The sequence below is a fragment of the Ctenopharyngodon idella genome, chromosome 5, assembly GCF_019924925.1.
Source record: "Ctenopharyngodon idella isolate HZGC_01 chromosome 5, HZGC01, whole genome shotgun sequence".
NCBI classification, from domain to species: domain Eukaryota; kingdom Metazoa; phylum Chordata; class Actinopteri; order Cypriniformes; family Xenocyprididae; genus Ctenopharyngodon; species Ctenopharyngodon idella.
The window spans coordinates 40627211-40645862 of NC_067224.1; the positions used below are offsets into that span (position 1 = coordinate 40627211).

The 18652-nt window shown below is 38.5% G+C and overlaps 1 protein-coding gene across 1 annotated transcript in view; it reads right to left on the reverse strand.

The window, feature by feature from the left end:
- The window catches only part of tnca (tenascin Ca), a 56811-nt gene that overhangs the window by 27216 nt on the left and 10943 nt on the right, over window positions 1-18652 (reverse strand). Inside the window, 9 exon segments of the mRNA XM_051892787.1 lie at window positions 1702-1965; window positions 3858-3947; window positions 5292-5495; window positions 5601-5870; window positions 6820-6973; window positions 8141-8256; window positions 10181-10444; window positions 12177-13490; window positions 15326-15872. Of these exon segments, the coding sequence (XP_051748747.1) occupies window positions 1702-1965; window positions 3858-3947; window positions 5292-5495; window positions 5601-5870; window positions 6820-6973; window positions 8141-8256; window positions 10181-10444; window positions 12177-13490; window positions 15326-15800 (3151 nt within the window). The 5' untranslated portion in view covers window positions 15801-15872.

Sequence of the window (18652 nt, forward strand, 5' to 3'; positions counted from 1 at the left end):
GTTAAGACCAGAAACATTCTTCACGCAAGTGCACAAGCGCAGACGTGAATACTTGAACAATGCACTACAAGTATGCAGATCTGCTGCTCTGCACTGGTGATGATGATAAAGTTTCCGTCATGTGTGTTATGATTCTATCCACCTTATTTTTCAATGCAGAAGTACACTATTTTCTGTGAATTGAATCCACATTGAATTGGCTCAAAGTGAATTACAACACTATTGTCTTCAGTAGAGCTGCTTATAGGTGAATTGAAATTTCATAATTGATGAACTTAGTTATTGAACTGAACTGAATCAACAATGAACTGACTTGAGCTGAATAATGACACGATTATCTTTTTTGCGCTGCTTTACAGCAGAACTAAATTCTGTTTGCATCCCTGAATCATTATTTTTCAGTTTATCATTGTGAGGCTGCTTTGAAACAATCTGTAGGGCCCTATGATTTCTGCGATTCAGAAAACGCGGATGGAATCCAGTCATAAAAACAGAATTTACTGTATAACGCGTCACAGAATTTATCAAATTTTTGATGAATAAATAAAAAGTAGGTCAGTACATTTAAATCAAATCGTGATATAGACTAGTGTCTGTTAATATTAAACCACAAAAAGCTGATTTAAAAATGAATCCTGCATTTTTTGCATGTCTTTGTGTGAATGAATGGCGCAGACGCACGGTTTCATTTACCACACACACTGAAGCATGCGTGATGCCCGCGGTGTTTTCAGCCTCTCCAGAGTCACTTCATGAGCATTTTACCGTTTCATTTGAGAAAAACTATCGTCATATCATAAACACACAGAAAGTCTTCACGGCAACCTGTCAAAATAAAAGTTCGGTTTAACTTAAAGTCCCCCTGTGGTGAAAATCAAGTTTTTAATGTTGTTTATATGTCTATGTGGTGTTTTTAATATGAATTTGCACATGGTTTGTCTTAAAGCATAAGTCAACACCATTGCTGAGTATTTTCTCTGACGTCACAAGCTACCTTGTAACCAATCACGTCAGAGTGTGATCGTCAACGAGTGGAGAAAAATTAAAACAGAAAAAACTGAATTTGGAAAAAATTAAACAGAATTTGGGAAAAAATAAAACGGATTTCATAGGGCCCTAATTGTGTGAGCACTATAGAAATAAAGGTGACTTGACTTGAATGTGTGTTTTGATTCATTATGGGTTACAGTTAAATAAGATAAATTGCTTGTATTCCTCATTTGTAAGTTGCTTTGGATAAAAGCGTCTGCTACATTAACAATTTAAATAATATCAGTTTGCAATATCAAGCAGGATGTTTTGTACAGCCAAAATAACTGGAAGTAGCTGGCACCCACTCTTACATTAAAAATAAGGTGGATAAACATGCCAACTTTAGATAACTCGCCTACAAAGTACAGACAACTGACAGCAAAGAAAAACATTAATGCATGCTAAAGCAACCCTTGCAATGTTGAGAATACAAGATATTTGCACTGCGGTATGAATTGCATTTTCGAACGCTGCACAAATTTAATGTAGCAAGAAGGTACAGTATGTTTCATGCCTAAAAATGATGATTTTAAACAAATATTTAGGGAAAAAAACATGCATATAAAAGTTAGTCATGATAATTTTCACAGCAATCTCATCAAACACCTGCAAACAGAACAATGACATTATCATGTTGCAAAAGCAAACAAAAAGTAAGGAAGCCCTCACCTGTGGATGCAGTTACAGTGGCTGGAGCACTTCTCCTCCGTCCACGTTCTACCACGAGGGTGACGGTGTAGAGCATGCCAGGAGTCAAGCCGTTCAGAGTGTAGGTGGTTGCAGTAGCAGGCAGCTCGATTTCCTCCCGTCGGCCATCGGCAGAGACAAACTCTAGCCTGTAGGTGGAGATCTTGGCCCTGGGCCTCTTCCAGACCAGTTCCAGCGTGGTTTCAGTGGAGTCTCGCACTTCCAGGTCTCGTGGTGGATCCAGATCTATGTGGGTGGAAGGTTCAAAATTACAGCACAAAAGACTGGTCCATGCCAGGAAACTGTGCTGCTGTCGTCATTAAAGAGAATGGATTCAAGAAGATTGAAGAGATCATCATCTACTCACTCTCATGTCATTCCAAACCTGTGTGTATTTTTGTTTTAGGAGGTTTTTTAGAAGAATCTTTGTTTATATTCCATAAAATGAATGTGAGCCAGGAAAAAACACCATAAAAGTAGTTGACTTTGATGATGTTTTTGGTCACTACATTCATAATAATAATAATAATAATGAAGTTAGCTGAAAGCCAGTCTTTAATTTCAGCTAAACAGCTGGACAAAGAAGGTGGAGGAAAAGAGCCAGGGGTTTGGAAGACAGGTAGAGCTGGGTGTCATCTGCATAGCAGTGAAACTGAATACCATATTTCCTGAAAATGTGACCAAGAGGGAGTAAGTAGATAATAAATAGAAGCAGGGCCCAAAACAGAACCCTGAGGAACACCAGTAGTAACTGTAGACGATTTTGATTGAAAATGTTTTAAGTTGGACAAACTGAGTGCGACCAGAGAGATATGATATAAACCAGGACAGGGGGGTGCCAGTGATCCCAATAGAAACTAACCTGTCAAGGAGTATCTTGTGCGAGATGGTATCAAAGGCCGCACTCGGGTCAAGAAGGACAAGTATTATCAGAGAGATGATCATGGACCTGTGTTGCAACACACTTTTCCAGGATTTTAGAGATGAATGGCAAATTAGAAATCGGACGGTAATTATCTGGATTAGATGGATCAGCCCCTGGTTTCTTAAGAATAGGAGTAATAATAGCAGATTTAAGAGAGGAGGGTACAGAACCAGAAATTAGTGAAGAGTGAATAATTTTAGTAATTAATGAAGATAAAGATGGTAAACAGGCTTTAACTAAGTGCATTGGTAAAGGGTCAAGCCAACAGGTAGTAGATCTAGATTCCCGGATAAGACACAGTATCTCCACAGCAGTTGGTAAAGAAAAAGTAGAGAAAACAGGGGAAGACTGGATAACAGAAATCATAACCTGAGTTACTTGCAAGTAATTGTTGGTGAATATTTTTAATCTTAGGCTCCAAAAAAGTCATAAAAATGTCACACAGTGTGATAGAATACATATCTGATGGCAGAGAGTCAGGCGGTCGTAAAATATTTTATACAAAAACAGAGTAGTGTAAACATGATCCGTGGATGAAAGTCATACTGGTTTGGAAAGACATGAGGATGAGTAGATGAGGACAATATTTAAATTTCTGGGTACAATTATATTCAAGTTATTGTTTTTGGTATAACTCTTGGTAGGCATCTTTATAAAGAGCATATATTTAAACAAAGTGTAATGTACATTACCCTTTTTGAAAGAAGATTCTTATGTTCAGCAAGGCTGCATTTATTTGGAATACAGTCAATAATTGTGAAATATTATTAATATTTAAAGTAACTGTTTTCGGTTTGAATATATTGTAAAATGTAATTTATTCCTGTGATCAAAGCTGAATTTTCAGTGTCATTACTCCAGTCTTCAGTGTCACATGATCCTTCAGAAATCATTCTAATATGCTGATTTGCTGCTCAAGAAAACAGTTGTGCTGCTTTATATTTCTGTGGAAATTGTAATACTTTTTTTTTTTTTTTTAAATCAGGATTTTAAAAGTTCAAAAGAACAGCATTTATTTGAAATATAAATCTTTTGTAACATTATACATGTTTGTCTTTACTGTCACTTTTGATCAATTTAATGCATCCTTATAACATCCTATATGCATCCAATAAAAGTATCAATCTCTTTCAAATAAATGAAAACAATTAATATTGATCCCAAACCTTTGCACGGTAGTGTTTGTAGCTCATATAAAGTGAAATGATCTCACCTGTCAGTGCATTGGTGGTGGCCGGCTCACTCTCTCTTTCATTCTGAACGGCTGTGACTCCAATGCCGTACTCCGTTCCAGGCTTCAGGCCTACGGAACACAAAATCCATTAATCCAGAAGATGAAACACTAAACTGATGCATTTTCAAGCAGGGAACGAAGGGAAAATTCTGTGTTATGACACCTCTATGTGACCATTTTCACTTCTGTATGTGAGTTTCTTTAAATAATCCTTTTGATTTTATACAATGCGCTATGTTTAAGCACTTAGTAGTATGCACATCAGTGAACAAAGTGCACTTCAAGGAGCGTTCCAGGTTCGATACAAATTGCATCTGTGGCAAACCAAAATCTTGTTTACAGTAATGGACTTAAAATGCACATCTACAGGGCTTTCTGAAGGGTTTAAAAGCAGAAATGAAACAATTTTAATTGTTTTTAGATTAATAAAAAGTTTTAATTTATTCTTTTTTGGGATGATCTTTCTCATTTATCTTTGAGCATATTGTGCAAAAATCACGGCAGAAGTTGAAATATTGGATACAACTGGACATTTTTTTAATTTAATTCCGATTGTGTTCGTCTGAAAGAAGATAGTCATATACACCTAGGGTGGCTTGAGGGTGAGTAAATCATGGGATAATTTTCATTTTTGGGTGAACTATCCCTTTAAGTCTTGTGGCATTACTTTCAAATCATGTATTTTAATGTTTGTGTTGCCCCATTTATGCATTTCTGTAACCACAATTTTCTGTAACCACAAGTTTTCAACACACTGCTAAAAATGATTTGCTTGCTTAGTATTTTTATCTTGTTTTCCATTGCAAATATCTAAAAACTCTTAAATAAACAGAAGGAAAATGGCTTAAGATATTATGGGCCAGATTTACTAAACAGGGCAAATTAGAGTGAGAGCGCAATTCCAAAAAAGCACAGATGGGAGTGGAAAGTTCTGCTCGTGATCTACTGACGAAGCTCAAATTAAAAAAACACAGACTCAGCCGGATCATTTCCATAATGACCAACACAATCTACCAAGAGCAGTGCAAATTAGCGTCTGGTTTAAGACGTTTTTTTTTTTTGGGGGGGGGGAGGTAAATACCAGTAAATTGACTAGTGCAAACCTTAGTAAATCACCTTGATTTAGATACTCTCCTCCCATTAATTTTGGGTCTGAAAGGGAAACTCCTACAAATGCATATGCAATAAGGTCCAAGTTTATTTTTCTTACTCCATTCACAGGTGGATTAAGTATAAACTCACTAATTATTATTATTATTATTATTATTTTTTAGAAAACAAGAGTTAATATCTTCAGTTATTTTGCTTCTCAAGTAAATGTATCTTGATTTATGAATGTTTAGATATTTGCACTGGAAAATGACCAACATTTCTTTTTGCAATGCAAGTAAATAAAATGCAGTTTTCAGTAACAGCAGTATTGTTTTTACCCTGTAATTGTGGCCCATGTCTTGTCTCCTGCTCTTCTAGGGAACATGTCTTCACCATGAGCACCTCCTGCGATTGGGCCGTATTTGATACGGTATTCGTCGATGGATGAGCGGCTGTTTTTCCATTCCACTGTGATGCTGTTGTCAGTCTGATCAACAACTTTAAGGTCACTGGGGGCATCCAGGCCTGGGACACACAGCATCATTAAAACACTGGTTTAGCTGAGTTAGGTGTCCATCTTTGTGACAAACTCCTGATAAGATACATATTTAGTTGGTAGAGTGCTCATACCTGTGGTGAAGCTTTTAAAGATGGGCTCGCTGGTCACATCTCCCCTTCTAGAACTGAGAGACACTCTGTATTCAGTGTCAGGTTTCAGGTCTTCCAGGCTGTACTGCGTGTCTTTGGCCGAGAGGTCGACATCACGATGGACTAACGGGTCTGTGCTTGGCCCATATGACACCCTGAACCCATCCACCTGAGCCACGGGCCTGGACCAGGAGATCACTGCTGACCTGTCTGTCACATCGCTAACATCAATCTGTCCTGGAGAATCGATTCCTACAGCAAAAGGATGGATATGTGGTTATACTTACAATTATATTCACTTAAAATAATATTTATTCAGTAATTATAACAATACCATCAACAAGTCTATTTTTACTAGGGCTGTCAAAAAATATTTGACGTGATTAACGCAGCATCCACTTTTTCTGTCATAATTTGGCTAGCGTTACATCATATACACTTTTTGCCATTGAGATGACTTGGAAAAAGCTTCCCAATTAACCTGAATTCACCCTATATATCCACTTTTGAATATACATCTCTCCACAACAAGACACACGATTTGAGGAATCATTTATATCTGGATTTCAAATGCTGCAGGACAACCTGCACACTGCAGTTTAATATGTTGTGTTAAGGGTTTATTCAAATTAATAAACTAAACTATAAACTTGTCAATGCCTACAAAATACTTTCATGAATTAAATGTGCAGTGAGAAGCACATTTCACCCTAAATGGATATGATAGATATCTTCAGATTTAGATAATTTGAGCACTTTTACAGGCAGTAAAACTGGAAAATACCCTAACTACTGTCAGAAATCAGAGGCCTTATTGGCTATTATTGTGGATCGCATGTGTGCAAAGGCTGTAAATGTCAAGGCAGGCACATGGATCTTCCAAATTTCTCACGGTCGAGCACTGAATTGGGCTGTTAAAGCTCTGCTGGCCAGCCCACGCGGATGTTTCAAGAGGTTAAATGATGGCCCCTATTCTTCTTGGCCTTTCCAAACAGCAGGCCTTCAAATTCTTTACTGCTGAGCTAGTTTCACCTTTGACCTCCGACACTTTAGAGCCGTTTCCCAGATGTAGATTAAGCCAAGCTCTCCAGTCAATTACAGCATGGATCAAAAGCGACGCCTCCAACATTTACTGTGATATTGAAATGGGATCATGACACAGACAATAAACAAGAGGTTTGAAGGTGAGAATGTGCGTTACTTGTAACTACAGTCGAGCTTGTTTCGGGTCCTCTGGTGTTGTTCTTTATGACGGACAAAGTGACTTCATATTCCTGTCCCGGCCCGAGTCCTGGTTGCTCAAAGATGGTCTCGGAAGGTGTCAGATTGTTCACGATCTTCCCGTTTTCTTCCTTCTGTTATGGAGAAGACAGAAGAACATGCATTTAGCTTCATTTGGTCTGTAATATATTTAGGAAATGCTACAATCCAGATCAGTGGGGGCCTCAGAAATCTTCTAAGGGGCTAAAAGAAAACTTAAAATGATTGAAAATAAGAAAAAACAGGAACTAAAAATGGTTTCTTGTTTTAATTCAACCCCTCAACAACCTGGATATATTAGGTAGTATAATTTTGAAGGGTGAAATAAATAAATAAATAAATAAATAATAATAATACTAAAAAAATAATAATGAAGAAAAATCTTTCAGGCCAAAAAAAAAAAAAAAAAAGCTTTCTTTTCTCACATTTAATAATAGTTTCATTATTTCTATTTCTTTAATCTTTTTTGAAGCACATGAAACAATTCTGGCAATATGACAAAGTATGAGATACATTTTCTCTTAAATCTGAATTTTGTGTCATGCAATTTCGCCTCTCAGGTAGATATTGTAGAAGATATTGTGAGTAAAAAAAAAAATTGTTGTTGGCATTGTAGGGCCTTGGATTCAAATATGTTGAAAACCACTGAACTTGATGACCTCAAAGCTAGACATGTACTAAAGTAATTTCTGTCTATATTTGTACCCCAATTATTGGCAGTCATGATAAATGTGTCATGCATTTAAAAGCTGTTAGTTTCCTAAATGCTGGTGGCATGAAACAACAGAACTGAAAGTGAGGACCAAGTTCAAACATCTGGTATTTCTGGAGCACCATTAAAGTGAGTCTTAATGGAGACTTTATGGTTCAAGGATGGTCCTTTTTAATGGTTCCTTAAATGAGTGTATGAGCTCATGACCGCCTGTAGCTCTGACTCAAATGGAGAAAATGCCCCTTCACATCATTACTAATGAACAGTGATTAACTTGGCCATTACTCTGTTTTAAATACAAGAGAGAGAGACTCTGAAACAAGCCACATGACCATATAACCCTGGCACCTAGGAATAAGCTGCTGTGTGAACACCTTACTGCAGTAAATCTGTTGACCTAAAGGTTGACATGTTATGTTCTTCCAGCTGGTAAAGAGATAAAATTTTACTATTAGTTTAACTGTAGGTTATTAAAATGATTAACATGTTTCACGTTTTCACGTTTTTGCCTAGAAAATAGCCTTCAACATAGTTTCCAATTGACACTTACCGTGTTACGAAAGATGAGCTCCCAGCCGTCGAATGAAAAGTTCAGCTGGTCCCACAAAACCTCCACAGACGTATCAGTGATGGATTTAAACTTCAGGCCCTCAGGCTGTGGTAGATCTGTAGGGAAAGAGCACAGGTTTCTTAGCAGATCATTATGACATTTATTAAAGTTTATTAGCAATGTTCAGTGCCTGGATTTAAGAGGTTCACCTGTGCAAATGTATAGTAATAACTAACCGTGAAAAGTGTTGATTATAGCATTACATTTAGATCTATGGCATTATATTTAGATGGTGGCATGAAAGGCTGCAGTGATGAAAATTGTAGCTGATCACAGACATGTTGTTGAGCGCATGAAAGCAGTGATCTCGTCACTGCAACTAAATTTCTGCACACTAACGAATGCTTTCATCATAACTAATAGTGCAAAAGCAATGTAACTAAGTGATTCGTTGAATAAAACTGGAGTTTTGACATGAGTCCAGAGCTCAGTCACTGATAAACTCGCGCTGTTTGATTGACAGTTCCAGCGATTATAAAGGGAGCGTTCTTTGATCGCTTTCTATATATAATATAATCACCATTTAAATAACAAACTATTTTCATCCTACTAAGAGAAACAATGTGAAGTTGATCGTTTAGTCACTGGTTTGATTTACTGACACAGACAAAGAACATCTGACTGTACATGATTCATTACATATCAGATCAGGCATTAGAATTAAAGGGTTAGTTCACCCAAAAAAAGAAAATTCTGTCATTAATTACTCACCCTCATGTCGTTCCACACCCGTAAGACCTTCGTTCATCTTCGGAACACAAAATAAGATATTTTTGATAAAATCCGATGGCTCAGTGAGGCCTCCATTGCCAGCAAGATAATTAACACTTTCAGATGCCCAGAAAGCTACTAAAAACATATTTAAAACAGTCCATGTGACTACAGTGGTTCAACCTTAATGTTATGAAGCAACAAGAATACTTTTTGTGCACCAAAAAACAAAATAGCAACTTTATTTAACAATATCTAGTGATGGGCGATTTCAAAACACTGCTTCTTGAAACTTTGAAGCTTTACGAATCTTTTGTTTCGAATCAGTGGTTCGGAGCGTGTATCAAACTGCCAAAGTCATACCCCCCAGTGGTGAACCATTGACATTTCGAAACATTTATGACGTAATGAAGCCTCGTTTACTGAAATCACGTGACTTTGGCAGTTTGATACGTGGTACGAACCACTGATTCGAAACAAAAGATTCGTAAAGCTTCGAAGCTTCATGAAGCAGTGTTTTGAAATCGTCCATCACTAGATATTGTTGAATAAAGTCATTATTTTGTTTTTTTGCCGCACAAAAGTATTCTTGTCATTAAGGTTGAACCACTGTAGTCACATGAACTGTTTTAAATGCGTCTTTAGTAGCTTTCTGGGCACTGAAAGTGTTACTTATCTTGCTGTCAATGGAAGCCTCACTGAGTCATCAGATTTTATCAAAAATATCTTAATTTGTGTTCCGAAGATGAACGAAGGTCTTACGGGTGTGGAACAACATGAGGGTGAGTAATTAATGACAGAATTTTCATTTTTGGGTGAACTAACCCTTTAACACATTACTTACATGTTGTTGCATTGCTGTCGAGTCCATATCATAAAAGTCTGTTTGCAAAGCCTGCGCCGAAATGCGATTGATTTACCAAAGAATCCACAGTGAAATGTACCGAATACAAATAAATAAAGCTCAACTGAGACATTCACATTGTTGAAAATAAATAACCATATTCTTAGCATTAGGATCCTTTGAAAGGTAATGTTATTTTTAGTCCTGTATTGCTCTTCTCTCCTCGTCATCTTACTAACACGCCAGTGGGCGGGGCTAATGTTGCAATGATGAAGTAGGCATTAATTTCTTCTGTGGAGTCAGCGTATTACCTATCTAGGCACATTCCAAATATATGTAAATAAATATATGTTTCAGCACAAAGTGTCCAGGTTTGTATAGTGATTGCATGTGTGTGTAATGTTGACCAGGGTGTGTGGACGTACATGTGGCCACTCTGGCACTGACTGGAACGCTCCTCTTGTTGTTGAGGACGGCATAAACATTGATCAGGTACTCGATTCCAGGCTCCAGCTCAGAGACGGTAGCAGACGTCCGATCTCCAGGCACTCGGAAGTCTAACTGCAGGCCGCCTGGTGACGTCGGGATGTACGTGACTAAAAACTCCGTCACCAGCATCTCATTCTTCCATGTGAGGTTCACCTTCTCCGTGGTCACATCTGTGACGGTCAGGTCTTCCGGTGGTGAGACTGGGAAAGATATTAAGGCTCATTTATGTCACAGATGTTGAGAGACTGAATGACCTTTAGTGCCAAGTGGTAGGAAAATTGTCCATGGCTCCACTGTGGTGACTGGGAAACATCCAATCAAACTATGGAGAGGTTTCAATTAAGCTACACTGAGTAAATTACTTTTGTTTCTTATTAATGGCAGTTTTTTTGACCTCCACAAAATGTTCCTCTATATAAATCTAATGGATTTCACAGGCACACATATGGTATTAGTCAAGAAACGAGTTTGCTTTCAAAGTATAAAAATCTAACATGTTCAGCACTCTTCTGTGCAATAAGTTGGATCTAAAAATCGTGTGTTATGTATACAGTTTGACCTTCATTTTGTTATTTATTCCTGCCCACATATTGTTCCAAACACACATGACTACAGAGATGTTAGGAAGAGGTATGTATATTTAATTTAAATCGTTGTTTGCAGAAAATCTTCCCTCCACCCTAGTTCTTGACACTTGTTTCTGTACATTCAAATATTGCATGTAAATCATACCACACTACTCAAATCTAACATGGCCTAAAACACAAGTGGGTCTCATGCGACCATCACCTTCAAGCCTAATAGGATTCAACACTTTTTTAATTCAATTTTCCAGCAAATATTGTTTCACATTATGGCCTGTTTGTCACAAATGTTTTGTATAGGTTCAGAAGAGCTATTTTTCACTATACACTAATGTTCAAAAGTTTGAAGCAAGTAAGATTTCTTAATGTTTTTGAAAGAAGTCTTCTATGCTCACCAAGGCAGGATTTATTTGATCAAAAATACAGTAAATCAGTAATATTGTGAAAAAAAAACTGTGAAAAATGGGAATCGTTGCTTTAGCAACTAGTTTAAATAAAAAAATGTTATTTTATATTTTATTTTATTCCAGTTAAAATTTATTTTATTTCAAGAAACGTTTTTTTAATGTTTTAGTTTTAGTTAACTATAATAACCCTGATAATGACTAAAGACCCTAATATACTTCAAATGAAATCGAAGAATGAACTGATGTGACAATTTCAAATAAAATCAGGCCAAAATGTTTGGCCAAAGTTCGTTTAGGGAGTTTGAAACAGGGTTGCCAGGTTTTCACAACAAAACCCACCAACTGCTACTCAAAACTAGCCCAGTCACATTTTTGGAGGGGTTCCCCTGGTAAAATTCGCATCCCAGGAGCTAAATATCATGTTATTTGGGGTCACTTTAAAATGCGGACATGAAAAACAACCCGCGGCAACTGTGCTAAAGTAGCCCAATTCTGCTGGAAAACCACGGACTTGGCAACACTGGTTCGAAACGGCTCGCCAAAGCGAACTCTCAAGAAAAGTTCGCTCCAGCTGCTGATAATGTAATTAAACTTTAAAATGAAAAAATATAAAAATTAAAAAGAATGCAAAATAAAAACTATAATAGAATATCTGCTAGGGATGCACGATATATCGGCCACCATATCGGTATCGGCCAATATGTGCTCAGTTTTAATGTTATCGTTATCGGCCTGATAAGAAAATTTGTCCGATATATTAAAGCTGATAAATAATGGATTAATAGTAATCAGGATCTCAAAAAATATATAAAAATTTTGACTTAGATTTATCAGCCAATATATCGGTTATCAGCTTTCAAAAATAAAACATTATTGGTTATCGTTATCGTCCAAAATTTTCATATTGGTGCATCCCTAATACCTGCTACTATAACAATTACCTTCTGAGCAATCCTCGCCAATGTAGCCTTCATCACAAACGCAGCCGCCGTCCACACACTGGCCTGCTCCATTGCATTCGTTCGGACAGCTTCTTTCTCTACAGGCATCTCCAACGAATCCCTCATCGCACACACATTTTCCGTTGATGCAGCGCCCGTGGTTGTTGCAGTTTCCTGGGCAGGTGGGAACGGAGCAGTCCTGGCCTTCAAAACCCTCCTGGCAAACACACTGGCCCTCCACGCAGCGTCCTCGGCCGAGACAGTCATTGGGACACTTCTTCTGACTGCAGTCCTCTCCGGTGAAGCCTTCGTCGCAAACGCACTGCCCTGCGACGCAGCGTCCGCGGTTCAGGCAGTTGTTCGGGCAGCTCAATTCACTGCAGTCTTCGCCGGTGAAGTCTGCAAAACAAATGCACTTCCCGTCCACGCACTGACCTCGGCCGTAACAGTCCGATGGGCAGGTTTTGATGCTGCAGTCCTCGCCGCTGAAACCCTCTTCGCAAACGCACTGCCCGTTAACACAACGCCCCCGATTATTGCAATTATTGGGGCATCTGAGCTCTGAGCAATCGTGGCCTTGGAAGCCGACGTCGCATTCGCAACGGCCGTCAATGCAGCGACCTCGGTCGTTACAGTTGTTCGGGCACGAGAGCTTCCCGCAGTCCTCTCCGTGGAAGCCCATGTCGCAAATGCACACTCCATTAAAGCAGCGTCCCCTTTCGTTGCAGTCGTTCGGACAGGTCAAGCTGGAACAGTCCTCGCCAGAGTAGCCGGCGTTGCATACGCAGCGGCCATCAATGCAGAAACCTCGTCCTGAGCAGTCGTTCAGACAAACGAGCGCCCCGCAGTCCTCTCCGGTGAAGCCTATGTCACAGTAACAGGTCCCATTGTCGCATCGTCCGCGGTCGTAGCAATCATTCGGGCAGATTAGCTCGGAGCAGTCGAAGCCAGTCCAGGGTTCGACGCAGACGCACTCACTATCAACGCAGCGGCCGCGTCCCAAACAATTGTTAGGGCAATCCGACTCCATGCAATCTTCCCCAGAGAAGCCTTCATTGCAAACACACACTCCATCAACGCAACGGCCGTTCTCACCGCAGTCAACCAGACAGGTTTTCAAGCTGCAGTCCTCACCCGTGAAGCCTTCAAAACACTCGCACTTTCCGTTAACGCAGCGGCCCTGGTCGCTGCAGTCCCCGGGACAGTCGGGAAGGGTACAGTTGGGGCCCTTCCATCCGGGGTCACAAATACAGCCGCAGGTTTCCGTGCTGTAGTTTCCATGGCCGCTGCAGTACGGCTTCGTTCCTACAACACCTAAACAATCAGGAGATATGTGTATTTACATTTGTGCTTGTATCCAAAACAACTTACATTGCAAGTTATACATTTTATAAGTTCATGCATTCCCTGTGAATAGAACCCATGACCTTAGCGTTGCTGGCGCCATGCTGTACTGGTTGAGCTACAGGAATACATGCAATTTTCCATTATGGAAATATCACATTTGCCAAGCTAATCAAATAGCATTTGCTAAGGAAGAGGCATGAAAACATTAATAGACTTTAAAAGCATCATGACTTCCTATTTACAAGTTGTACAGGTTTGCCAAAGTACAGTGCAAACAGTTTAAGTGTTACATGATTGTCACATGAAGACATTAACATTCGGCAGCGCTTTATAGATTACAGCACTGATTATTTTTATTTATGATATAAATTAATTCTGTTTCTGAGAATGAATAAACATTTTTCTTTATGCTTTATTGTCTTTTTTAATTTGGTTATTTTTAATTTAATAATTAAATTATATTCTGTCTCTCTGAGCAATAAAAAAAATAAACACACACACAAACAATTATTTTAAGGTTTAAATTAATTCTGTTTATGAGGATAGATCTGATTACTACAGTCCAAAGGAGGGAGAAAGAAAGAAAGAAAGAAAGATTATTTTTTCTGAAGTTAAATAATTAGATAAATAAAATATTTTTCTTTATGATTTATATAAATAAGGTTAAATAAATAACTTTAGGTTAAATAAATATTATAGTAATAATTGTTATTTAAAAATATTTTTTAATTATAATTTTTAATTTAATATTTAAATTATATTCTATGTTCTATGAGGAAAATAAACAAACAAATAAACAAACAAACATTTTCTTTATGCTTTATATTCTGTCTCTGAGGTGGAAGGAAGGAAAATATTTTTTTATGATTTAAATTAACTTTGTCTCTGAAGTTAAATAAATAATTAGATAAATAAAACAATTTTCTTCATGATTTATATTAATTCTGTCCTTGAGGTTTAATAAATCAGTAAATAAATATTATAATAATAATTGCTATTTTTAAAAATATTTTTTTAATTTTAATTTAATAATGAAATTATATTCTATGTTCTGTGAGGAAAATAAACAAACAAACAAATGAATAAATATTTTCTTTATGATTTATATTAGTTCTGTCTCTGAGCTTAAATAAAATTGCAAAAACACTTAAATGCTACAGATCCACAATCTGATTTCTGATGCTGCCTGAATCATAATCACACCGTGTTCGTTCACTGGCCAGAAAAGAACTGACCCCCCGACTGAGCCTGGTTTCTCCCAAGGTTTTTTTCTCCATTCTGTCACCTGATGGAGTTTGGGTTCCTTGCCACTGTCACAGTCTAATTCGGCCATTTTCTAAAAAATCAGCCATTTTCAAAAAAAAAAAAAAAAAAAATTATATATATATATACACATATACATACACAATCACATTGGAAAGGTCATGCATGACGCAGGTGAGTATTTGTGGTTAAAAAGTATATATATATTTTTTTTTTTAGAAAATGACCGATCGTTTCACTAGATAAGACTCTTATTCTTCGTCTGGGATCGTGTAGACCCCTTTGAAGCTGCACTGAAACTGACATTTGGACCTTCAACCCGTTGAACCCCAGTGAAGTCCACTATATGGAGAAAAATCCTGGAATGTTTTCCTCAAAAACCTTAATTTCTTTTCGACTGAAGAAAAAAAGACATACATCTTGAATGACATGGGGGTGAGTAAATGATCAGGAAATTTCCATTCTGAAGTGAACTAATCCTTAAACACTGTGAAACGTTTGACCCTCAGTAAAGAAGTGAATCTCTCTGTCCTGTGTACCTGTGACCTGTGCGCTGCAGCAGGTGGATTCTGTGCTGCATTGCTGTCTGAGTGTGGACAACTCGCTCTCCAACGTCTCCAATCGATTCAGCAGCTCCTTCAGATCCGACAGTCCATCTGTACAGGCACAGGCCTGCTTGGGAATGTTGATGCGATGAGTGAAGACGATCTGATTACTGCTGTCCAATGTGTGGTCTGTTATTTTTGAGACAGATGGTGCAGCCTTCTCCTCAAGAACTGAACCACCAGAAGACTCCAGATCCTCTGAGCACAGAGAGCTGCCCGGAACTTTGATGTTGTAAACATGGTTGAAAACTACCGGTCGGGAAGAATTTGGAAGGGTAACGTTGTGTATGCCGGGAATTGTCAGAGCTTCCCGTCGGTGCCTGATCATCTTCTTTACAAGGCCGGCTTGATTTAGAGTCATCAGGGTGGCCAAAACCAAACAGCTGACAGTCAGGTGTCCTGACCACATGTTTCTGCACTAATGGATGCTTGTCTTGGCAAGAAAGCCTGCCTGGTGAGTCTGGACAAAGTGGCGCTGTCTCTGAAAAAGCAAAGACACAAAACATATGATAAAAAATGAAAAATGACATTACAATACTAGAAAAGGCAGAAAAGTTTCTGGAAAACCCTTTCAAAACACTATCAATTCTGTAGAGTGTTATTTTAGTATCATTAAAATACTACTATATTTTACATTTATTTTGTTTTCATTTTAAAGTTTTAGTATTTTGTTTCCAGGGAAACATTCTATTCTATTAATTTCATTTAACTACTAAAATAACTAAAACTGATACTGAAAATAAATAAATAAATACAAAAACTAAAAAAGAAACTAATAAAAATGCATTATGTGAGGGGTAAAGTGACTTGTCTGTAATAAAATATTGATATAATACTGTATATTCAATGCATGTATTGAATCAAAGCCGATTTAAAGTCTGCACCAGTTATTGAACTAAATTTATTGCCACTATCTTACAGGACTATGAGGTCCATCGCTCATCACTATTGATACCCTTATTGCTGAATCATTTTTTTTTTCTTTTTCTGCCAGATTCCTTAAAATATAGTCTTTTTTTTGTCTTTGAGCATATTAGTAAAATCTGCCTTTCCCGTCTGCACTCTTGAGCTGGGATGACTTCATATCTGGACATGGGAGCTGTATAATTTGTGGATGGTGGAATGGAGCCAGAGTCTAAGTCTCCTCCGCAGCGTGGGAACACTCATCTGAATCTCGTTCTGGATGTCCGTGCAGCCTCCACATGTCTCAGATGTCTGAGCGTGTGCGATGTCAGAGAGGAAAACTTGACTGCAGGACCTCAGTGTGATTCAAAAGAGATATCAGACACATACACCACCGCAGCGAGAGGGACTTCCTGTCTCTACTGTGTGAGCGCCACATCCAAACTAATTGCAAAGCCATTTATTTCCACTGAGCAGTTCAATGACAAGCTTTGTGCTACAAGTTAAGGCATAAAAGAGATGCATTTTTTTGCATGTGCATAATTTGAGAACCCTTTAATGAGATCCTTTGAGTCCAGGCCTGTAATTATGTTAATAAAAGTAACTTGGCCAGACCTGCTCATTTCAATGATGGACACACTTACTGTTGCTAGTAGGGCTGAATCAAATAGAGCAGGTTCTAGCCACACCTATGGCATTAAGACAGAAATGTTTTACTAGCGTTTCTGATATAAAGGTGCTGTAAGTGACTTGTTTTGGAATACCACACATACTACCTGACAGATATCAGTGAAATAGGTGTCATGTGATCTCACACCTGTGCCTGTGACACAAGTACACTCTGTAAACAGAGTCAGTGGAACCGTTAGAAAACAAGCCAATCAGAAAGGCTCTCTGCCTGTCAATCATTTTGGTTAGAGTTATATTAATTCGTTACTATAATCAATTCAAAACACTAATTTGTTAGCAGCATCACTCAGTGGCGTTAAAGTAAATAAATAAATGTATATTATATATAGAAGATGTACGTATATTATATACAGAAGATTCAGTCGATAGCATGAGAATAGTCATCCCATCCTTTTACGAATCCCTTTTCATGTGACATTTTGAGCTTTTCTGGTTTTTCTCTAAAGATTTTGCAAACTTCATAAAAATGCTTAAATAAAAAGAACACAATCTAATATTTCAGAAGCACAGTCATCACATTCTCAGAGAGCTAACAGCCTTTAAAACACATTAAAAGTTTATTACAGAAAGTACAGCCAGATATTAAAATGCCACAGAGAGCATTTAGAGTCTGATGCAACAAAAATGTGAGATTAAGAGAGAAACAAAGTGTAAATAAAACTTGAAGTGTTCTAGGTGGTTCCAGTGGCATTGATATGTGGTTGTTAAGATGATCAGAATTATTGTTAGAACATATGGTTTCTAGGTGTTCTATTATAAATATATATATACACTGATCAGGCATAACATTATGACCACTGACAGGTGAAGTTTTAGAAGAATTATCTCTTCATCACGGCACCTGTTAGTGGGTGGATATATTAGGCAGCAAGTGAACATTTTATCCTCAAAGTTGATGTGTTAGAAGCAGGAAAAATGGGCAAGCGTAAGGATTTGAGCGAGTTTGACAAGGACCAAATTGTGATGGCTAGACGACTGGGTCAGAGCATCTCCAAAACTGCAGCTCTTGTCGGGTGTTCCCGGTCTGCAGTGGTCAGTATCTATCAAAAGTGGTCCAAGGAAGGAACGGTGGTGAACCGGCGACAGGGTCATGGGCGGCCAAGGCTCACTGATGCACATGGGGAGCGAAGGCTGGACCGTGTGGTCCGATTCAACAGACGAGCTGCTGTAGCTCAAATTGCTCAATAAGTTAATGCTGGTTCTGATAGAAAGGTGTCAGAATACACAGTGCATCACAGTTTGTTGCGTATGGGGCTGCATAACCGCAGACCAGTCAGGGTGCCCATGCTGACCCCTGTCCACCGCCGAAAGCACCAATAGTGGACACGTGAGCATCAGAACTGGACCACGGAGCAATGGAAGAAGGTGGCCTGGTCTGATCAATCACGTTTTCTTTTACATCACGTGGATGGCCGGGTGCGTGTGTGTCGCTTACCTGGGGGACACATGGCACCAGGATGCAAAATGGGAAGAAGGCAAGCCGGCGGAGGCAGTGTGATGCTTTGGGCAATGTTCTGCTGGGAAACCTTGGGTCCTGCCATCCATGTGGATGTGACTCGTACCACCTACCTAAGTATTGTTGCAGACCATGTACACCCTTTCATGGAAACGGTATTCCCTGGTGGCTGTGGCCTCTTTCAGCAGGATAATGCGCCCTACCACAAAGCA